At 48.3% G+C, this 24,089-nt stretch overlaps 1 protein-coding gene and 1 long non-coding RNA gene across 6 annotated transcripts in view; one reads left to right on the top strand and one right to left on the bottom strand.

The window, feature by feature from the left end:
* Positions 1-24,089, top strand: part of LOC119460928 (uncharacterized) — a 99,055-nt gene that overhangs the window by 36,123 nt on the left and 38,843 nt on the right. The window contains exons 2-5 of one of the 5 annotated variants that reach the window (XM_049672694.1): positions 9,733-10,097; positions 13,929-14,054; positions 14,319-14,479; positions 19,173-19,376. The exons of 1 other annotated variant lie outside the window; for it this stretch is intronic. In XM_049672694.1, the coding sequence (XP_049528651.1) occupies positions 9,761-10,097; positions 13,929-14,054; positions 14,319-14,479; positions 19,173-19,376 (828 nt within the window). In that variant the 5' untranslated portion in view covers positions 9,733-9,760. The remainder of the gene's footprint in view (positions 1-9,732; positions 10,098-13,928; positions 14,055-14,318; positions 14,480-19,172; positions 19,377-24,089) is intronic. 3 more of the 5 variants (XM_049672693.1, XM_049672695.1, XM_049672696.1) reach the window with 3 other exon arrangements.
* The window catches only part of LOC125947594 (uncharacterized), a 144,788-nt gene continuing 130,654 nt past the window's right edge, over positions 9,956-24,089 (bottom strand). The window contains exon 6 of the long non-coding RNA XR_007468418.1: positions 9,956-10,093. This is a non-coding gene — a long non-coding RNA (uncharacterized LOC125947594). The remainder of the gene's footprint in view (positions 10,094-24,089) is intronic.

Below are 24,089 nucleotides of genomic sequence, written 5' to 3' on the forward strand. Positions count from 1 at the left end.
TTCATTTCTGCGCCACGCATATGGAAGAACAAAGCTGTCAGGTCATGACGTCATACTTCCGGCAAATGTAATGCGGAGGGTCAAAAAGGAAAGGGAAAAAGCCGGCAATTCTCACACAGCCTCGGCAGCTGCGCGTTCCGACAGCTGACGGCAATGCTTGCGTAACCTTCCGGACAAACCCGCTGATTTCATTCGCTCCACTGAACACACTAAGTTTTGGCCATCGCCCCTCAAGTAGCATAATAGAATTCGCCAGGCTCCGCGGAATGTGAGCGGACAAATGATAGCCTAGCTTTTCGAGACAGGCTCGCCAGCCTCCGAGATCGCAGGCGCAGCGCACCGTGTAGGCAATCTTGGAGGCGCTATCAGACAACGCGCGCAACGCAGACGCCACCTACGCGGTGCGAAGGCCTGCTGCTTCCCGACTAGGTGCGCGTATACCTCGACGCTTCACGGGACGTCGTTGCGACCTTACCCTACTTCAAGATTAAGAGAAAAATATACGAACAAACAGCCGCTCACGCAGGACGCGACGACCTTATCGCGTAGTGGGAACTGCGTCTTTGCCGTACGCGAAAGACGCGTCCTGCGAGCTGATTCGCGCCGTTGACTCCGTGGAAAGCGCGCCGCTGATAACGGGCCTCACAGAGCCACGAGATCTCATAAGCACACAATGAAAGCGCCCTTGATTCTACTACCCCCGAGCGGAGGCCTCTCTGTCCTACATCCCCTCGCTCTATTGTAACGGATGAGCGTTTCGGCGGCGGAGGAACAGAAATGGGAAAGGATCTCAGTCGGAAATCTTTGTCCCGATCGGCCGACGGTTATGTGCCTTTCCAAGCAGAGGGTTTCCTCCACTCTACGTAATATTCTGGATGCGAGTGACGCGAAACGTGCCGTTGGCACGCTTCTCACACCCCATCCCCGACGAAGGGGCAGGGTGACTGTGCGCGTGACAGGCGCGCGCGAGGCTCGAGCTAATCTGGCTCCGGTGCAAATGAAGCAAAAACAGTATATGTAAAGTCTAAGACACCACGAAGACGAAGACGACGACGACGACAACACGAAGATAACACGAAGATGGCATGATGATAACACGAGCATGGCGCGACGATGGAACAGAAGATGACACGAAAATTGACTGACCCGCAATCCAATCCTGCGTGGCGAATAATTTTCAGGCGACTTCTGCCTTGGAAGCCTAGTCCCGTGCGTATTCACTAAAGAGTTCTTACTGAAAGACTGTTCGTAGAAGTAGGTGGCAGCCTATCATTGTGCCGTACACATGGCGAAGAGCACCTACTAAAAGAAAGCTTAGTGAATTCGACCCCTGATGGCTAATAAACGTAGTGACAAGGCCGTGATTATGACGCATCATGACAATATACTGACATCCGTGGCCACATATCGACACCACAATGACGAAAATGGTGACGGACGCTTTGAAAGGTGCAAACCACTACAAGGATATGGCAATTTGGGCGAGTTGATATTCCACTCTGAGTTGCGCTATGCTAACAAAACGTCATGGAAATAGCAAATTGCTGGTAAAAACTACCCTTCCATGTAGTAGCTTTCGAAAGTTGTTCGATCACTACCCACGTGTAAGCAGCAGCTCATCTCTCATTATGGAGGAGGTCCGTTACACATCGGCGCTGAAACTCTGTGCAACTTCGAATGTGGCTTACAGTGGAAAGATAAAAGCATAATTTCATGGCACGTTTATATTGAACGTGACCTTCAAAGGTACGCTGCCAACAATTCAGCCAAAGGCCCCTTGAACTACCGCGTACGCTGTAATTTTCGTAAAAGGGTCGAGGGCGCGGAATGGCCCAAAGTCGGACCAGGCCGGACTTTCCCCTGTTGGTTCTGCGCGGCGAAACACACAAGCGCTGAAACCCAAGGAAGTTACAGCAATGATAAGAACTACCGTATACTCACTGATTCTTAAACTGACTTATCTTTCTGGCTCATATGATGATCATAGGTAACAGAGGTTTTTAGATTCGAGGTAAATTTTAAAGTATTGCAGTCTCTTTTCGTAACCTTTTTGTTTGGAAAGAAAAGGCAGAGGACGGCTTCTTTAAAATCCTGATTGGGTGGTTACTGTGGGCGTTAATTTATTCAGCCTGTGCTGAGCTGGGTTCATGAAGAAATCAAAAGTTTAAGTATATTTCCTAATTTGAAAACTTTGGCCACTATATAGGTGGGGCATGTATACGACTAGGCAACAAGAAAGTGATGCTTGAAAGTCCGAGTAAGCTGTCCAATAGACCGCGGTATCTAAAAACGACGATAGCATAATGACGATGAAGTATTGCAGTGTTATATGAACGGGATAAAGTCGTCACTACGAAGGAAGTAAATTTTAAGCGCTTGTTCAGAGCGGAGATGAAGCATATAGTTCATTCAACGAGATTCGGATTTCCCCAAAGACTTGTTCGCTTCCAGACCGGCGTGACGCAATATTTACTGGCATCATCACCTATTTTATTATCCTAATTATCTTCGCTTCGCAACATCGTGAACCTAATTACGATTTTGTAATGGTTTCATTTTTTGCGATGTAGCTTGCGTAGCAATCCAGCGTTTTTCATGACATCTCTTTCCCCCTCTATTATGGCAAAGATGAAGAAGAAAAAACCGAGGTGAGATGATATAAACGGGTGAGTTCAGGTATTGGCTGAAAATAATGGAAGAATCTGAAGCGCCAGTCCAAATACGTGTCATTTGTTTGCCGCTGGTACGTGCACTGCCACTTTGCCGGGTTCGTCATCCGGGCAAGGCCAGCACGTGCCGGGGCAAAAACGCTCTCCGCATCGAGGAAAAACACTGATCGCTAAGGGGCAGAGATGGAAAGTTAGTCGCGACAACAGACATATGTTACCGAATTCAGCAACCGCTCCGCAGGAGCACCGTGTAACTCGACGGGGGAAAACAGTACCGTTCTCTTGGTGGGGGTGGGGGGTAGGGAGTAGTCTAGTCGGCGCAGCCGTCAAGGACAGCGTCACGATCCAGTGCTGACGAGTTCTCAGCCGAGAGAACGCTCGCAAGCGCGCGCGCGCACTTTACGACGGTGTGACACGTGCGACCTCTGCGGGAAACATGAGTGCGCGGTGGATTCTTTGGCCGGCGGGAGGGGCGCCGCCGCAAAAGACGTTTCGCGTCTGCCCCCGTCGAGAAGGATGTGGTATAGCGGTGATAACACTGCGTCCCGCTGCTGCCTGCGAGAACACCCGCCGCGTCTGGCGAAAATGTGTGCGGAAATGTCTGGCGAAAATGTCAGTCTGGCGAAAATGTGTTCAAGGAGAAACGATTAGGGGGTGAGGGCGTCTGTTACGAATACATCATGCGCATTGGAAACAGTTCAATTTCACAGCCTGAGTCCCCTCGCAATTCTATCGACCAATACATGCAAATTTCCGCTGTCGTCATGGCCGTGTTGTTCCGTAAAAAGTTCAAAAGCCATATGAATGAGCGACCCGTACACTGTGGGCGCGAGAAAAAACACGTAACAGTGAGCCGAAAAGGATGGTCGCTTGATGGGTACTACTTTCCCAGGCGCTGAATATTCGGGTTAGTTGGAGGTCGCGTGATCAAACGCGCGTTTGGGAAGGAGAGCGTGCGTCTTCTCCTCTCGCCCTGCCGTAGCTGCGAATGACTGCGCGGCTGACGCTTACGCGGCCCGCGTGCCGTTTCTTAATGTTGGTAATCAACATTAAGAAACGTAGGTGCAATGATAAAGGGCGAGCAGGGATGGCTGCTAACTTCATACGCGCTGTCTTCCTTTTCGGGCTGTCTTTCCGCGCCCGTAGTGTGGTAGATCGCGCAGTCTAAGTTAAGAGATAGAGGCCGTCTTGTAGTGGACATAAAGATAGGCAGATGATGATGAATATAATTTTCGGAGTCATGGTGAAACGCGCGGCTGCACGAACCGCTCGCGACCGCTGTCAGTGTTGTTCATAATGCCAGCGTTGTGACAGTGAGTGCTCGTGGTAATACAATGAGATATTTAGAGGTTTACGTGGTCCGTGCATTATACTGTGCTTGTTAATTTAAGTAGTAAGTGAATGTTTAATACAATTTATATGCCCGATTTAACTATAACTTATAGACTTGTGTAAGGGCCTCACTTTTCTGTCGCGATTTTGACAAGCCTTACATAGGACTGGGCCATTTCATCTACTTTTTCCAACTACGAGTATGAAATCCGCCGTAAACCTTCGCGATAGCCTCCTCTCGCCATGTAGTAGCGACGCGCGAAAATTTGCTGTCGAGCGCGATCGGAATCAGCGCACCGAACGCGATTGCATGGTTCTCTGTTGGGTTTCTTCTTTTTTTTTTTAACATTGGCTGTCAAGTTGGGGGTGCGGCCCTTACACGGATTTATACGGTAAGAATCTTCCTTCGTGTAATTTACTTATACTTCGCTATCACTACTACTGCTTCGCCTTTCCGGCGAAACTGCAGCCTTTTCTTTTTTTTTTGTACTGCGAGCATGACTGATATTGATTCTGATTTCGAGTGAATCCCGCTTGGCCTCATTTCGGTTACTGAGTGACTTATATATATATATATATATATATATATATATATATATATATATATATATATATATACAGGGTGTTTCAGCGAACACTTTCAAAAATTCTTAAAGGTTGCCTGTGGCAGATAGCCCAATTCTAGTTCATGAGCTGGTCTACTCGAAGAGGCGGACATTACTTGCACAAGAAATTGAAATGCATAATCCAATAATTAACAGAAATTCACTTATTAAGTTTTTAACTAATTACCTGATGGCCCATATTGCAATTTATAAATTGTAGCCGTGGAGTTCGCAAGGCGGATCCACTTGGAACGAATTCTCTGGATGACACCAATTTCGAGATATTAATTCCTGAACTTAGCGGAGAAATGCATTGGCGTTCCAGTTAGGTTTTTAACAAAACGTCGCTTTTTGCATTGAAGCACAAAATTGAAGAAAACTGAAGGTTTTCTTGTTCTACACTTTCTTTCTTTCTTTTCTCTTTCTTTTCTCGATTGCACAAGGTAAAATTTCGTTTCTTCCTATTTTCTCGATGTTCTCTTTTCGCGTGCTCCATGCCGATGTGTACTTAGCGACTGAGCTGTTTGCTACCTTTAAGCTTTGCCACTCTTAAGGTTTATTTTTTTATATAGTGATAACCACAGAGAAGGGTGCTCTATAGCAGAGTGGTATGAACTAAAACGAGGACAAAACACACATAAATTAAACATGGAAGAAAGGAAATAAGAATAAAATAAAGATCACATGGAAAACATTTCATAAAGTAACAAATTACGTATATTACACAGTAACATATGGTAGCAGGTCGTGTAACATTTTCCGTCATCAAAAGAAGTCACACGATCCTAACGATTCAATGTACGTCAAAATCAACCTCAACAGTCTTACAGCTCAGGAAGAACGCGAAACCTTTCAACGTCATTCTCTGAATTACTATCGTGTGCACCCAGATTATTCCATTTCTTCTTCCCTATTTTCTAATTATACCTCTGATTGCACGGGCATTGCACAAGAGATGGCAAGCCGACTACACAGGAGCTATGTCTAGGGTATATCTATTAACAAGGCTAATAATATTAGTCAGCGCAGTTTTTTCTGGCGAGAATACGTTGCAAGGGAAGCGCGGACGGAAACTTCTTTTCGCGCCGTGACAGAGGAAGGCGCGACGCTTCTTGTCGACTCTGCCTGGTGGACGTGTTAACGAAAAATAATTCAAATCTTGCGAGAGAGAACGTGACTGGTTTTAATTTCCTCTCTTGTCTACGGGCGATTATAACAGACGTTGGGGAAGCGATCGTGAGATAGAAGGCGGCACGCAAACAACTCGGAGAAGCGTTTAACGTCATCGCTGAATGCCGCGCCCGCCAAGAACCGATGGATAAGTTAAGACGACACAAAATAGCGACACCAAACCTGTTTAGAACGATGATATTTTCTTTCAAGTGCCTATTTGCATTTACTTTGCGGAAAGAAGTTGATCACCCAGGAGATAAAATAAAGGTTCAACTTCAATTTTTTTGAACGTTCTGCCTAAACAGCGCCGCCAACTCGACAGCGAGACGTCACAGATTTCAAGCTATTTTCGCAGGTTTGTGTCGCACACACTGTAAACTGATTTACACAATTTACACGTAAGGGTGTGAGTTATAGAGAGAAAACACCCTTAAGGGTGTAAATGCGATTTAGAGTGCACACTGCGTGTTGGCCGTGCAGTCATACCACTTCCTTCGTCATCGTTGTCGTAATCACGATTAGCCTGTTTAGGTGCACTGGGAATTGAAGGCCTGTCTGAGCGATCTCAGAGTGCTCATACGTTTGTCTTGTTTTATATATGGGCGACTTACCCTCAATCCGCACGACCTTCCGCACGTGTGCGGCCGTGCGGAAAACTGCACAGGTCGCACACAAGTGCGCAAATTTTGGTTTACAGTGCTCGTGTGGAACCAGTGTAAACCGAAATTTGTGCATCTGTGTGCGACACATGTGCCGTTTTCTGCACATCCGCACGCGTACGGAAGGCCGTCCGGAAAGCCTTGCGGATTGACTTTGGCTAAGTCGCTACTTAGCCAGCGTCATGCTATATGTCTGAAAAAAAAAATAATGCCATTAGACCATTAGACATCCGCTGGCCGCATTAGGCTTGTTTTTCTTAACTCGGCACGTACTCGCGTATTCTCTTACTCTCACCGGTTATCTACTCGGTTTATCACATGACCATTTCCGTATCAATCGTCAAATGTGGCAGGATCGAGTTCCTTATCATCTGATAAAATTGTGCGTACACTTGTTATTCTCGATGTGTACAGGCTTGCTCTCAGAGCAAGGCGATTCGCTCAGATTACAAATCCCCATTTAGACTGACCCGTGAGTCCGAGTGAGCCGAGGTGAATCCAAGTGGGTGGGTGTAAGTTTGAGGTTGACTGATTCGAGGTGATTCCATGTAGGTGTGAGCCTGCTTCTGAGTGAACCGAGATGAACCGGAGTGGCCGTGAGTGTGGTTGAGCCTCTGCGAACTGTATCTTGCTTGAGTCTGAGTATCCAAGGATGACTCCACATGATCTCGAGTGAATATCTGTACCCACGAGCGGTGCCCGCTGGAACAAGGGAGTCTGGGTGAGGGCATGCGGAGAATAAATCAGATTTTAGTCCCGTAACCCGCCACTTAGAGTGAAATCAAGGATAAAAAGGCTAACATAGCGAACGTCTAAGCGAACGAAACAGCCACTCGGAGCAGATCGCAGGCGGTCGCTGCTCAACGACGCCGAGCGGCATTTGTGCAGGCCAGCCAGAGCCCGACCGCCATCGCAGATGGTCCCTCGACTCGCGCGACTACATCGGCTCGTGCGGTGAGCCGGCACGCAAGCCGTGTCCTTTTCGGCTCCGTTCGGCCGTAGTCCGTTTCACGCACGGCGACGCAAACAGCTCGCAGTCCATAGAAGGCCAGGCGCTGGCCAGGAATCTTCTTTCCTTCGCCGAGCCTCATTTACTCTGCTTAGCTCCGGTGCTCGGATGGTTACGCGTCAGGAACTGGTCGCATTACGGGCCGAGCATAGAAGCGCGAACCGACACCGGCTTTTTTTTTTTTTTTCCTATTATAGTTCGCCGTTGCAATGGAAGCAGCAGCGGCTGTAGATTTTTGCGCGAGATGCGCAAATATCTCGGTTTTATACAAAGCACTTTCGCATGACATGAAGCTACGGTTCGAAGAGCTGCCCTCGTCCTAGAATAACTATATACACCGCCTCACACGTGGCCAGGCTCAGCGCGGCCGCTCGGTCACCCACCTTGTTGCCCCCGAACGACCGCACCAAACGTACTGAAAAAAAAAAAAAAGGAACGAACTGGAATAGACTAAACATAGAGCGCTCATTTAGCATGACCCCACAAAGAGCTAAGTATGATCACTTTTAGTACATTAGTAAGAAATACATCATTGCGGATGACCAGACATATTTGTCAGCATATAGTAATCCGTGACGCCCGTATCCGCGGTGGTTCCGCGCTCTTGTCTCTGCAACAGCTAGCACCCTCATTCTAACGCCTATACTATTAAAGCCTGCATCGTATTAATGTACGTGGGATTACAGCTATAACACGAAGCGCTCTATAGCGCTAGAGAGTGAAAAGACGACGCTATGACGCAGCGAGTGAGGTAGCGTAGTGTCACGTGCACTTGCACGATCATGTCCCCGATTGGCTAACGGTATAGACGCAGCTCTCACTCCAGTCTAACATCAATGCGGAATATACAGTCTGCACATCACAGCCGCCCAATCTGCAGCTTCTGGTGACACCCGTGGATTGTTCCGCAGCTCCATTCTACGTGACCACAAGCCGACGGATCTGGTCACGTGATATGGTCACGCGATCTCGTGAACATGATATCATATATTGTTTCTTCCTGCCGAACCAGGCACCTTTCACACAACTTGACGCCGTTCTTTCCTTGCTTGGATAGGGTCAATCTTCCTTCGAAAGGAAGAGGAGTGGTCAAAGGACGGCAAATATATATATATATATATATATATATATATATATATATATATATATATATATATATATATATATATATATATATATATACATAAATACGCTGATTCAACTCAACGTTGGAATCTAAATGACGCGAAGCTAGTTTGTGTTAGCAAAGTAGCAGGAGTAGCGGAGGACACTAGCAAAGTCTCGTCGCCCGTAGCTCTTAGCTGTCCGTGTCACGAGGACCAAGCTGATGTATGATGATTGTCCAAAGAATGCTGATAAGAGGTGTTTGCACAGAAAAGTACGACCCATATCTAAATGCATTTAAGGCTTCATCACCCTCGTGTCACAGTGGCGCATCCATTCTGGAGGATTGGCCAAGAGTGGGCACATTCCCAGTTGCACATACCCAGCGTTGGATTTCCTGTTCGGGCACATATACCAGTGACCCAAGCTTTTTAATACCGTATAGACTCGTGTAAGGGCCGCAACCTTTTTCTTCCCCACAATTTTGACCAGGTGCGGCCCTTACACGGGACCGAACCGTTTGATCAAAATGGTGCCGACGCAGCCAGCGACTTGTGCACACACCGGATTCCCGGATGTACTATTGCATCAGAGGTCAATGCATAGCTCTCGCCATCTAGTAGCGGCACGCGGAAGTACGCAGCGCGCGGCATCGGGTCACCGAACGCGATTGCTTCTCCACTTAATTTTTTTTCTTCAAATTTTCGGCTGCCAAGTTGGGGGTACAGCCCTTACACGGGTGCGGCCCTTACATGAGTCTCTACGGTATATAGGTCAGACAACAGCCAATCGCAAGTTGTCTATTCAGGCACATACCAGTAGCCCAAGTGCCTACCTATGGAGCCCTGTTCTACAGCGTTTGACTTCGCTTTCTAGGTTTCTTGTACTCCGTGACGCGGAGTGCGTTCACTTTCACTCTACCCAATCACAGCGAACGTTCTTCATTGGAGGGCATAAGGACTCCTGAATGAAGCCAAAAGTGGGTGAAGCAGCCACGCCTGCAATAGCAGCGGCTACCCTTCATCTTAGCATGAACAATTCGTGCGCTTTCAGTCGCTTTCCATGTTATTTTGAGTAAACTCGTAAGGCAGATTTCTCACATTTTGGCCGATATAACTCCGTGCGACGCTAACACTATTTTCTGTTTTCTCTTTTCTCCTTCCTTTTGTCTTCGTTCCTAGATCCACCCTGGTATAATCCACCATCCAGATGGCAAGTTTGAAGTCTACACCGTCCGCTCGGGCGCAGCGACTGTCCTTCGTTGCGTTGGCGATGCCGCTGTCCCTGTGGTTGCAGTGGTTCGGCAGCGTGGCCTGTGCCGACGACCCGAGTCCGGCCATCTATCCGGGCCAGGCGAACATCGCGCTGATGATGCCGCTTCGAACCGCGGTCAGAAACGGCAGCAGCGACGCCGCATCGGGACCCGGGATCGGTGGAGACGGCGCGTGCGGCTCCCTGGACCCGCGCCGGGTGCGGCTAGCCCTGGCCGGAGTCTGGGCGGCGCAGCAAGCGAACTTCAGGAAGGCCCCGTCTGACTTCAACCTGGGTACGCGAGCGAGCTTTCTTTGTAGATCACGTTGCGCGTGGTTCTCCCCTATACCCGCCATAGATGCGTGTTGCGTGCAATACATATTGTCAGCGACAGCGTGGGCCACATTGGCAAGGTTTTCTTCCCCTTTCTTTCTCTCTCTTGGCAAGGTTTTCCTTTCCCGAAGTGTTCCTTGCCAATCGATTGGCCGGTCGCCTTCGGTTATAATGTGTCCGACATCATGTTTAGCCGGGAGCTGTTCTTAGGAACAGTTCTGGCGTAAGAGTTAGATGCCAACCAGTCGTGGTTTCGGACATATTACTAGCGAAGGTGATCAGCCAATGGATTGGCAAGGAACACTTAGGTAAAGAAAAGCCTCGTTAATTCGGCCCCTGATTTTTCCAAAATGTCAAATCTTCATTTTGGTGCGCTCATTCAGCAGGACGTACATTATTATACGTGATAGGCCGACCCCCCAAGGCATGGAAGTTTTCAGTTTTAAGGAACACTAAAGTGCAAAAGTACCTTAGTTTATTCTGGTCTGATCTGGGGAAGGGGGGGGGGGGGGCGCTATTCACAAAACACACTTACGCTATAATTGTTCGTAGGAGCAAACTGCAACCAATCCTGGTGCTAGACATATTATTAACAAAGACTACCGGCCAATGGTAAATTGCACTGAATAACGAAACACTTGTGAATTCCGCTCCTGATCTGCAGTTGGCTTGGCGAAAATAGTTTGGAGTTAAGTAAGGAGATTGAAGCGAAATGTTTGTCTTTTTGAACTTTGTATCCGAAAATCAGCGCTGCAGTGCTTTAGTATGACGCCATTGATTTCAAAGTATTTTCGCATGTCTTCTTTGTTCAGCAAAAAAAAAATGAATACTCGTTAAGTTGAATGTTTTATTATTTTAAGTTGTCAACGTAATCTTTATTTACTAATAAACAATTAACTAGTCCCCAGCAGACGTCTCCCAATTGCCGTTACGACATGTGGCGACGACTTCGCGGTGGTGGCGCACAACCCGTCTTTCGTGTTTGCTTATTTTCCGGCTTACCACGACTTCCCGCACAGCAATAACTCACGTACGTTTCTGGTAATTCTGAAGGTGCAATTCGTCAACCCGGCTTAACTTTCAATCCTTCATTAGCCTTTTAAATACTTACCGCGAATATACCGAGTAAATGTTACGTAATGTCAGCCGCCAGCAGTATAAAAAAACACACCGAGGGCCAAACGTCACCGGCTTTCCGCGACCGCACGACCATACGCTGTCGCGCCAAGTTTCTTTTCCTTCGCCGCCTACACACGAAACGCTACAATTACGTTTTTTTCTTTGTTTCTTTTTGTTTCTTCTTTTTCCTTCTTCGAGTGTTTGTTACGACTTAATGCACTGATGGCACGAGATGGGAAAATGGCTCGCTGTTGCGTGCACGACGAATACGCATGACGACTACGAATGAGACTCATTCGCTCTGAGGATTCGAGACAGCGTAATGGCGACCGACCTGCGCCGTTCGCGAGAGCGTGAGAGAGTGGTTTCCATGGCGACGCTTATATGGCTGCGCGGTTTTGCCTACTGTGTCTGTTTTTTCCCCATCAGATGCCGATGACTTCGAGCGAACTTCTACCCCAGCCCCGTTGCTTCCCTTCTTCTGACGCATACGAGCCGCAGTGACGTCAAGATTCCGCAAATCGATTCCCATTTGTATAGCAGTGTAAATGCTAATTATAAGTGCCTCCCCCCCCCCCCCCCCCCCCTTTATGCACTTAGACAGCTTTAGTGATTTGTAGGCACTGTATAGGGTAGTTAAAGTAAATAAAGTTGAGCGAACTCCGGAGGCAAGACGGGATCGCAGTGACCGGTTTTAATTAACTTGTACGAACAAGGAGTACAATAAATAGCTCCGAATAATTTGACGACCATACGTATAGGAAGCCGATCTGCGAACACGTGAAGGTAGTAACGATAAATGACTGGCCATTCGGCAGTTTAGGTAAACTCAAGAGTTTTTTCCTTTATTCTTCCAAGGTATTCTACATTGATATTGGAGGTAATGATATCCGAGTTGTTAAAGTGAATTATTTTCCGCTTCCCATTTGTAACTACTCAGAACCATCAGAAAGCACCAAAAGAAAGAAAAATAAAAGGAAAAAAAAGAAAAGAAAAAAAGAGAAGAAAAAGACAGACAGAAACAGAGAAACTGGGAATTGGACAACAGCCTATAGTTCAATTGGTAACCATGATGTAGCCAACTTCATTACCTATATCCAGAGACGAGAGAAAAGTTCACGTGTATCTGAGAAGCGTTTTTTCTACCCGGATAGTCTTACTAACACTGTTCTAACGAGTGTCCTATTTCTTTAGTCACGTAAATCCCATAAGGGGATGCTTTCTGGCTAAATATAAGCGCCGAAAAGCTGATACGGCACCCTGGTACTAAGAAGGTCGCGCAGCGAAGTTCTCAACAGGCAACGCTCGTCGATTGCGTGCGCTCATCTTGAAATAGCAGGGATCTTTTTTGTTACTAAAGTATACGTCGTGCACACTTCCGTATTATATATAAAGCCAAATGCGGCCTAAACGGTTTCGTCTTCTCGAGAATGCGCTCTAGCGACGGCGGGCATGTTGTCCGCCATTAAAAAGTAATTTTCCACCCTTACTTTCCCCGAAGCGTCAGTCAGGCAAGTGGAAAGATGCGCGGACGATTCGCGAACGAACAAAGATGACTTTCACCGTCGACGGCATCCCGTGTTTATTCCTCAAACTTTCACTTGTGGCTTCTGATGATATCGCACGCATTAATGAAGTGATTGTCCTAGTTACGCGCGAGCCTTCTGCAGGAAAAAAAATATAAAAAAGAACGAACGAACAAACGAAGGAAGGAAGAATACGAGAAAGACGGGGTTCACCAAAACCGGTGAGAAAAAAAATTGCGGGAAATTCCGCCGGTAACCTTGGCTTGGCGAGTACCTCGCGAGAGCGTCGAGTCTCGTATATAGCGAGTCGCATTATGCATGCTTTCCTCGTACGGAACGACGGAGATTGAAATAGATAAAAAAAAAAGAAAAGATCGAGAGAGGGTAATACATGAAGGGATGGAACCTAAAAAACAAAAAGCGGTTCGTCGTAATCGCAAACATCCCCTTATATATACAGACAACGCAGACGAGTTTCGCGTATAGCCGACAGACCGCGATGCACTCTATCGGTCGTTCGTATATATATATATATATATATATATATATATATATATATATATATATATATATATATATATATATAAACACGCACTTTCCCGAACCCGACAGGCGCTTACTTCCTTCCTTGTGACGTCTTTCTCAGACAACTGGGGTTATGGTGTGCTTTTCAGCGCTGCACACCTTCCACACATCGATGCGATTATGTCCATTAAGGTTGTAGAATCAAGCGTCTTGAATCGTTTCCTCAGCTCCCAGTAATTCTTGCATTCTTGCAAAACAACAGCAATAATAATAATAATAATAATAATAATAATAATAATAATAATAATAATAATAATAATAATAATAATAATAATAATAATAATAATAATAATAATAATAATAATAATAATAATAATAATAAACCTCTATCTTACATGAAGAGGAAGTGCCGCGTGTTATCGTTAGTCACATCGCCTGTCTTGTCTGTCTCCTCCCTTCATCTTAAGAACTGTTTGAAGCGCAACGAAAACACGGGACAGCAGAAGCACAACAAGGCGCTTCTGTCGCGTCTCTCGTTGCGCTCCTAAATAAGTCCTTAAGATGAACGACATCCAAGTAGCCCGTTCGTTAGTCCCTTCACGACTACTCCCTTGGTTTTCCAGGCGTCTACCTGTACGACACGTGCGGGAGCGACAACGTGGCCCTGCGGCAAAGCGTGCGCGTCATCCACCAGGCGGGACACGTGCGCTCCATGGCCTGCCCCACCACGAGGGTGCCGCCCGTGTTCGGTTAGTGACCCGTACTATACTATATACGCCGCCGTTGCATCATTAGAAAGCTTTAGATTAGGGGACGCTAGCGGCTGACGTGCGCAATAACTAGGGGCCCCAGTACTGCGCATGCGCAGTATCGTGGCCCCTAGTTCTTTTCCGGACGCAAGCCGTATAGCGTCCCCTAATCTAAAGCTCTCTATTGCAAGCTGCTGCGTGCGTGAGCGTGAGTTAGTGGTATAACTTGCTCTATATGACGTTTCCCATCCGCGTCGAACGCAGGTGCCATCCTGCAGGGCGAAGTGGACGCCGTCGAGACGGCGGCCAAGACGCTCGCCTCCTTCTCCATACCCGCGGTGGCCGCCCAGGACGTTCCAGCCGAGAGCGTCCGCAGGTTGCGCAACCTCTACAGCACCGCGCCGGCGGCCACTTCACTTGCAAGGGTTGGTCTCGATCGGTTAATGAGAGAGATAACCTTATTGAATAATCATGGTTACAGTAATGTTTAACTAACCTAAGCTAACCTAACCCTAACTAACCTTAAATTTAATTATGGCGTTTTACGTGCCAAAACCATTATCTGATTATGAAGCACGCCGTAGTGGGGGACTCCGGATTAATTTGGACCACCCGGGGTTCTTTAGCGTGCACAGACCTAAATCTAAGTACACGGGTGTTTTCTGCATTTCGCCGCCATCGAAATGCGGCCGCCGTGGCCGGGGTTTGATCCCGCGACCATGTGCTTAGCAGCCCAACACCATAGTCACTAAGAGCCTAACCTAACCTAAGTAACTAACTTAACATAACTTAACCTAATTCGAGAAGCTCGCTGGTCGCTCGCATCGTTGCCGATTCGATGTTAGCGGCCAGGTACGTACACTGTTCGTACCAGGTGGATGTGGCCTGAGTCGGCCACTCGGCGGTGGGGGCAGGCAGAGTTGGGTTTCGGAGTACCTTGTTAACACCGGCCGAGAGCTATTTCGTATAGATACTGGTACAAGACCCCCCCCCCCCCCCCCTCCCATCAAAGCACAAATACTGCAACGGCCACGCCAACACAACACACAATCACCGGGAATGTGGACCACGCTACCTCCATCACTTCCTTTAGATAATGAATGTGATGAAAGATAGAAAAAAAGGCAAGGAGGCACATCCAGAACGAAAATACGGTTTGCTACCCTGCACTGAGAGACGGCGGAGGTAGAAAGATAAGAATAAATTAGAGAGAGAGAGAGAGCACATGCACACTATCACAGTCGGTTACGATCACCGCACGCAATCACAGAAAACGACTAACCATTGACTAGTAATCACAACAGCCGCAGCAAATGACTATAGTAACACTATAGCCGGGTACAACATTAGAAGGCAGTGGAATTTTCCCCTCAAAGGCGGATGCACACGAGCCTCCGCCTATGGGCGCGCACTCTAGACTGGCGTCATGCGCCAGACGGCCGGTGACCCGACCCCGCCGACGGAGAACATGGCAGCCCGCGCTTCGAACTGGGCCGAGTCGCGCCATGCGGGAATATTTCTTTAGTCGCGGAGGCAATCGGCTGCCACGCTTCGGTCATCTGGGCGGGGCCTCTCCTGCCTTCTTAAGTTGCACTCGACTATAGTCAGTGCTAAAGTCCCTTGTGGAGGTATGTTGTCCTTAAAAACAGTAACGATGCTTTCGCAGCCCTCTGCTGCGACGGCTTATGATGAGGTCGGTAAAATGATTTGTTCTGAAAATGGTCTGTCATCAATGCGAGCTATGGTGAAGTCGCGAGTTATGGTGTATGTGCGCTGTATCGAGGACAGTCACACAAAACGCGTACAACGAAAAGCGCGCTGTCCCTTCGCGACAGCGCGTCGGTGCCAGTGGCAGCTCGACACGACGGCATTAAACGCTATAGCGTAACGCTATTAAAAACGCACGGTGAACGAACACGCGAGTGGCTTGAGCGTAACGCAATAAGCCCCGCGTCTACTGAGCCTCACCGCGCACTCGGCTTCCGGAACAAATTGCTGACTCATGCCACGAATCCATCGTGACGTGGATGAGTTGCACCGAATCGAGCCCCGCGCGGATCGGTGCCGATGGACTACGTCATGCTGCGTTTACGGACAGAATCGGCGATTTTGTGCGTCCTTTGCACTTCTTTTTAAGCACACGCGGACAAAGCGGAGAGAGAGAGGAAGAGAAAAGGTAAGAAGGTAAACCAGACGAACACTCTAAACCTGGTAAAAGAGTATTTTCGGTAGGTTGTGTTAGATTATGGTGAACAACGAGAGCGAGAGGATGAACAGTACGTCTAACAAGCGTAAGCTGATGGAGGGGCTTTAAGCACGACTACAGAGAGGGCAACTGGGCCTGCTGCACTTCGAAAACTGCAGTTGCGCGTGAACAGCTTTCAGTGCCAGCGACGGACGTGGTCATATAGGCCAAGAGAATCCTCGTCTCCGAAAATGCACTTCAAGTTGGTTTAACTCGGTCATTCAAAGAAGCTTGTTTCCACGAGAAAGATGCGCATTACTGAAGCGAGAAAATGGCAAGAGAGACTTAGCAAACACCGTTGAATAAAGAAAATGAGCTTATTCGATAGAAACTAATGAGATTCGCGGTGGTCAGTACGTGTGACCAGCATGCTTGACTGCCTCCCTGAACTCCCCGTGGAACTCAGCGAAACAGCTTTTACGTTTCCTCAGACACAAGACAACATCGTATCTTCTGGGTGCTTACAACGCCAGTGGTGAGCATTCTTTATCACGAGCACTTTCCGCACCGCCTTGTCGTGCAACTGCACGAGAAGCTCCGTAGCTGTCGCTGAGCGAGCGAAAGATGTCCATCATAACACAGGTGTCCGGGCAGAGCTAGAAAGCTTCCTTTGCCAGGAATTAAAAGCAGCAATGTTGAAAAATAGTGCACGTGGACGGCAAAATAAGAAGACTATTTTGGGACACGGAGAAATAGTTATGAAATGGTATTCGTGTGCGGTAAACCACGGAGTCTTAAGTTAACGCGGTTTGTAGAGAGAGCGTCTGGTCATCGTAACGAGGGCAGAGATATCCCAGGTGCTCGACCGACTACTGGCATCGACAACGCTGGCACGTTGGTGTATCGGCCGTTCCAAACCGGAAGTAATTTAGCAGCGAACCGACTGGGAAGGCAAACAACGAACAACGCGCTAGCGCAGCTCTTTATTTGTCTTCCTCTTCTCTTGGTTGGTGTGTGTGCTGAAGGCGCTGAGCTGCAACTCTCAAGGATGTCTTACCAACAAGCCCAGTTCGCTTCAGCGTATATCGACATTAAACGGTTACTACGGCACAGCTCTAGCTGGAACCACACAATATATGCATGGAGTGACTGTGTGACTGTTTTCACTCGCGCTCGCAACTCTCGGTCGCTGCAGTGTGGTCGTGAACAGTCACTCCCACCGAGCAACTTGAAGCTTCGCCCGCGTCACTGGGGCGTTCCTCGAAAGCAGTCTGGAAGCGTAGTGACTCCTGACGTTCGATCTACTGCTTGTCACTTCGTACGTCCGCGGTATACAGTAGTTGGCAAAAGTTTACTTCGTTTATGCTGAACCACAAGGCTCTTGCTAACGCATCAGACGTCGAGGCTCACGCAACGGGAAATGAAAGAGTTAAGGTGGATCGAGGGCCTAACACGACCGATCAGGGCGACAGTACTTTAGACTTTGGCTTCGAGCAAGAACCATAAAACACATTATCACCGCAAATACGTGCCACTTATTCTCTGACTGAAATACTCAATTTCTTTCTTTGTGATGCCAACAGAAGCGGTGCTAATGCAGTTATCACCTTCTTTTTTGATGGTAAATGACTCAAAGACCAATCTGTTAGGCTATGATTTAAACCTACGTGAGACACGAGCGCGATCAAAAAGCGGGTTGCACTGACAATTTTGACACTGATCATCAAGACGTCCTGGCCCTGCTACTACCGAGCGGTGCTCTTTCAGCCTACCATTTAGGTACCTTCGGTATGACCAATATTGCATCGGCCACACGAGAGTGGAATCTTGCAAACCACTTTAGTTATATATACACAGAACCTTCCTGTTTTACACGAACAGAAAGGCTTACTATAAGTCGCGCCATTGGCAATCGGACACATGCATGACAGATTGTCCCGGAGTTGAGAACAAAAACTGGGAAGGTCGCCTTTTCCCGCCACTTTCCTTGCTGGTGGGACAAGTTGTAGCACGCATTCTCGGTAATAATGTTGCGTTTGATGGTTGTTGCTTGTGTAGTTTAAGTAAATTTCACTTGTAGTCCAACGCTTGCGGTGCCTGGATGTTCTCTTAGTGTGCCCAGTTTATATTGTGCTGGCAACATGAATCAGCAATCTTGCGACCGACTAAGACGCAGATAACTACGCTGAAAGGCGGGTAAGCGAGCTATTGTTCCTAGAGTATATTAGGGTTTTGTTAGAAGATTAGAAGAATTGAAGAAATTTTTAAAAATGGATAGTTTACATAATTTTGTCGTGCACAGGTCCGAGAAGTAGACGCCGACGGATCAAAGCAACTTGCGGATAAAGAATGAACCGCGGCCAAATGCAACAGACAAGCTATAGCGGATGATTTCGCAGATGGACCAATCTCTGATAAAACCGGGTTCGTCATCAATGGCGTGCTAGCTTTGTGCGGTTTGTGGAACGGCATCAAGCGTTGTAACCGGCAGCAGCGGCATTTATCAAGACGTCGAACAGCCCATATAGGCACTTCGCCTGAACTCATACTTTTTCGCAGCAATCGCCAAAACCGGCTTTAACACTTGCACTTCGATACATATGAAAATTAAACGTCAATGAAAAGAGAAAGAAAACAAGTATAAAAAAATCAAACATTAGAACTACCTGTGCGACATTTTCTTTCCTGCTGCGTCTTATCTAGTGTATATAAATACATTTCAAGTAAACAAGTCTAATGTGCGTATGCGGACTGCTCGTCACAGAAAAAAAAAATTAAATGCTGTTGCTGCCGTTTCAGAGGTCGTTTTCACCTGTTGTCGCGTTCGTCCCCATCTGCTTTGAAGGAAACCCCGTGCATTTCAGAAGTGCGAACGAGTTCGAGAGTCTGCGCGAAGATCCAACACCACTTCTGATTTTCCTCGCGCGTCGCAGGCCTTGGCGAGCACGCTGCGCCGGCTGGGCTGGTCGTACGTGGCCGTGATGTCAACGGCGGAGGACAGGCCCCGCCAGCTGTCGCGGTCTTTCCTGCGCGTGGCCCGCGACATGGCCATCGACATCATGAGCGCCGACGCTCCCGGGGGCTTCTCCTACCAACAGGTGCAAGAGGCGCTGGGCTCCACGACGCAGCTCGTCGAGGTAATGAGCCAGTAGAGAGAGAGGCCATCATTTGGCTGAAGCAACGGGCCTACCGATCAGCTTTTAATCGCACTTACGAAGCAGAAACATAAAAAAAAGACGCAAGTGCAGGAAAGGAAGAACACACAAAGCGCTTTGTGTGTCCGCCTTTTCTTGCGTAGAAATCCAAACATGACAGAGGTTTACATGAGGACGGATAGGCCAAGTGATCGACAGTCGACGGACAAGGGAAGCTTCAAGCTGCAGCCAATGTTCTGACAATCAGCGTGTCTTCGTCTAGGCCCTTATGAAGACAGGATGTCTTTGTCAAGGTATAGACGAATACAAGGCAAGTTTGTGTGTCTTCGTCAGGACCTAGACGCCTAGACGAAGACAAGATGATTGTCGGAACGTTGGCTCCAGGTCGAAGCTTCCCTTACTCGGCCACTGTGGATCACTATTCTGCATAGTTTGATATTAATAACACTAGGGGCAAATGTGGCAAGGGTGTCTGCACGCGACGCCACTGTATGGCTATTCAGACGGGCAGCATATGTATTTCTGTAAATTTCGTCCTTGTGACTTCGAACGTCCTTCTTGAAGCTGACTTGTGATCGTAAATCTGCTTCACGTGGCGATGATAAATATATAAGCCTCATTCATAGTGCCTAATTTCAACCATTATAGACTGGTTTCCGTAATGTTCCTGTGTCGGAATATTACGAACAAAAAGCAATGGTTCAGATTTCGAAGGAAAATAGAAGACATCTAAGCTTCACGAAATGCATACTGGAAAGAGTCGAGATTAATTTGTGCACTGGAAATAGTGTGATAAAGTGAATTAAGTGCGAATGTTAAGCACTTGACAGCTTTAAAGAAACGGTGCGAGCCTAGCAACATAGTGGAACTACAAATATAATTCAGAGAAGCTGCAATGGTTTATTAAGGAAGCCATGTCAAATGACAGAAACATCTATGTACTATCCTGAATTATTGTTGCAGCGGAATGACTGCAGCGACAGATTTTCCTCTAGTGTATGATGGGAAACTCTATGCTTTTTTCCATACGTGCCTTCTCAGTGAGTGCGCTTCAAAAATGCGAATTGAAGATGCCATACAGATAACTCCCGCAGCATGCCTGATAAGCTAGATCAGCGTATATGAAACTGTGGCCCTCTGACCTCCAGTGTGCTCGTGAGGGTTGGAGAAAAAAAGGAGAGAGGGGGGGAGAGGTTCGCGCCAATTTTTTTATAGAAGCGCGTCATCCGGGTCTCCACGTTGATCCCAGATCAAATAAGAAAAGCGCAAGGCTGTTATTAGGCTGTAAGTAGGACTTCCAACTATATTCAATGAAGCCTGACGTCAGCGCTCTAATCTGCTGCATGTAACGCCACTTACCTTATATCGATCATAGTGTGAACGACATATAAGCTAAAAATTAATCTTGACAAGGCAAGGCATAACAGGATTCACTATAATTGTAACACTATCACTTGATATCTTTCTCGGCGCTATTTTCCTGAAAACAAAAGCAGAAGAAAATAAAACGTGCTAAAGAATTAAGGCTCCCTTAAATGTGAGTCGGTAGGTAACAATACTTTGTCTACTAAAAATTGTGCCGTTATAACGTTTGGGGCCAAAACCCTGGCTCACGTACGGCTTTCGGTACAGTCAGAGTGGCGATTTGTGCGAGATGGTCCGTGTCTGTGAGCGCAAAAATTCACTGACGATTACGATACTCCCTAATGCGAAATTTGAGCGCAGCTCTATACGTGTTTTCATTTCGCGATATATATTTCGCGGACAATCTGTCTCATGCGGCACACCACAAACGGAGCGAAGTGTGGCGCGACTGCCTCGCTAATCGGGAGATCGCGAGAGGCAGCGCGTGGGTCACGCATGGTCGCGATTCACAGCAGCCGCCGCAGACAGACCTCCGCTCATGCAGCGCTTTGTTTCCATTATATATGTGGTATTGGTAGATGCGCTCGCCGCATGCCATCGGTTAACAGACGACGGCGCACAGCTCTGGCGCAATCTCGTAGCGGTCGTCGCCCCAGAGCCCATCTTGCGCTTCGCTACGCTTTTCGTCTCACGCGTTCGCCATGCCCTCCTCCTCCTCTTTCCGCCTCATGGTTCCGCTGCCGCTCCACTCTCCTCCTCCGCTTTTCCCCTCGCGTTCTCTTCGCTCTAGCCGTCTTTCATCCCACGCTGCGCTCCGCGTTGGCTCTTTCATCCTTCGCTGTGCTCGTTCACTCAGAGGGACGATGCCGAGGCACGCCGACGCTCAACGCAGGAACGTGCGCCTAAGAGCTGCGCTCTTAAAACATTTTCAGTTCACGTTCCAGTTCGATTTGACACCCTGGTCGGTAAAAGAGGAACTTATCTTTGTCGCCGTCTTTCATCCCCCGCTGCGCTCCGTGTTCGCTCTTTCATCCTTCGTTGTGCTCGTTCGCTCGGTTACGCAGAGGGACGACGAGGCACACCGACGCTCGACGCAGAAACGGGTGCCTAAGAGCTGCGCTCTCACACCATTTCAGTTCACGTTCCGGTTCGGTTTGACACCATGGTTGATAAAAGAGGAACTTATCATTGCCGCGCTCATCTTTCCAAATGGCGACCGACAGAGTGGCTGCCGCGCGGCTGCACTGTTCGTGACCCCCGCTGAGGCCAAGGCGTTCCTGGTGAGCTACGAGCCTGATCCCGACGCCGCCTCTCCTGGGTCCTGGTGACGCCCGGAGACGTGACGGCCTCGCTGCCCGGGCTCCTGTCTCCGCAGAAGCTGCGGCGCCTGCGTCACGTGCTCTTCGCGGCTCCGGACGACGCGCAGCGCCCGTCCGAGTACGGCGACTACCTGCGCGATCTGATGGACAGGGACGGGTCGGCGCCGCTACTGCAGGAGCTGCGCAAGACTTACTCCAGGTACCACGATGGTCACACCCACGTATAGACAGATTGCTGCACGCACACCGGAGAGACGACATGCCGGCTTTAATGAAAAACGGCCTCGCTTACAGTACTGGAGTTAGAAGGTTTCCGTTGTTGCTTAGTGGCGTTGCCGTTACACTGCTAACCACGAGGTCGTGAGATCAAATCTCGGCCACGGCGGCCGCATGTCGATGGGGGCTAAATGCAAAAAAGAAAAAAAGAAAGAAAAACGCCCGTGAGGTGGCATGTCGGAGGACATCTATTATAATGATTATTTCTTTTGAAAAGATATATACACTTGGGAGGAAAGGGGTAAGCGAGGAGCAGGCTGTCAAGTGCCACCGGAAGGGGCAAGACGCCTGCTTACTCTTCAGAAAGGGGGAGACATTCACACTCGGAGAACACGCGTACAACGAGCACGAACGAGCACGGAGTCTTCCGATTGGGTGAACACCACGATGGGTAGTCACGTCGCGCCTTACGCATACGTTGCTGTACTGTAGCGAAATTTATATTGTGCTTGGCGTTCCAAAACGAAGCAGCTGCGCAGAAGAGCAGCGCTAGAAGATGGGACAAGATAGGAAGGAGCACACGACACTGCTCTAAAAATGTAAGCGCTTATTACCATGATGCGCCTTTTTTACAGAGACGAAACAGCATTACCAAACCAAGAAAGAAAAAGGGTGGCACACGAGCATTCTCATCACAATGCCTAGCAAGAGAAGCAATTTCTTCCTGGTCACGTTTCAGAGAAGGAATGCTGCCACAGTCACCTTTGGAGCGATCAATCTCGAAAGCATCAATTATTTATCTTATCAGGGGTTGATAAACTAATCAGGGTGCTTGTGTAACGCTTCCACACTCAGAAAACGTAGGTCATTTGCACTAGGGACAATGCAAGCCGAGATTCCACAGATTGCAGGCTTTCCCCTGTTATCCTTGTGCTCTCTCCATCTATCGTTAACACATCTGCCTGACTGGCCGACACGTCATTTTCCGCACGTCAAAGGCCAAGAATACACTACGTCCTGCGCACATATTCTACAAATCGGTTCTTGCGCTTAACCGTGCACACAATGCCTGCGCGTGTCACAATTGACCTTTGCACAGTTGTTAGTGAGCACAGTGTCAACGTGCCCCGTCTTCTAGCGCTGCTTTTCTGTGGTCATGAACAAAGAGCCCGCCAGTCAATTCTTGCAAGCTGCTGCATGCTTGAATGCTAATGAATGTCCCTAAGTGTGAACCACCGCGTACTCTCAAAGCTATTTACGCAACAACATTGACAACTGTTACCGTAGGAAAGGCCATAATCGCCCTTGGTGACTCGCACACAAGTACTGGCATACACACAGCGGGACATGTAATAGTTACAGTCTGTGAGACAGGTGTCTCGCATACTCTTACTAATGGCACCTTCGGCTGGTTGTTTTCGCGCACTCTCGAACGCTCCCGAAAGGCCCATCTGGTTCGGATGGTCGAAAAGGGGCGCTCTGGCTACATTCGGATGATCCTTTCCGATCGCCCGACACCAGCGGTTGCGCGATCGCACTCCTATCAGAGCGCCGAGAAACGCTCCCGGTATCGACGTAGGAGTAGCCGAGAAATCTGGTCAGTTTTCGGTCACGTGACCACGCCCGTTCCTATGATTGCGCTTATCTACGTTGCGCTTATCTACGTACGCTGTCATGTTTCCCATCTAAATGCAGCCGGCGGCGGCGCTGGCCGCGCTAGCGGATGTTCCCCCTCAGCTATCGTTTTCATTCAATCTCACTGCTCGGTGCGCAGGCTGTGCGGTTGGCTTCGCAA

This window comes from Dermacentor silvarum, chromosome 8 (genome assembly GCF_013339745.2).
Source record: "Dermacentor silvarum isolate Dsil-2018 chromosome 8, BIME_Dsil_1.4, whole genome shotgun sequence".
Taxonomy (NCBI): domain Eukaryota; kingdom Metazoa; phylum Arthropoda; class Arachnida; order Ixodida; family Ixodidae; genus Dermacentor; species Dermacentor silvarum.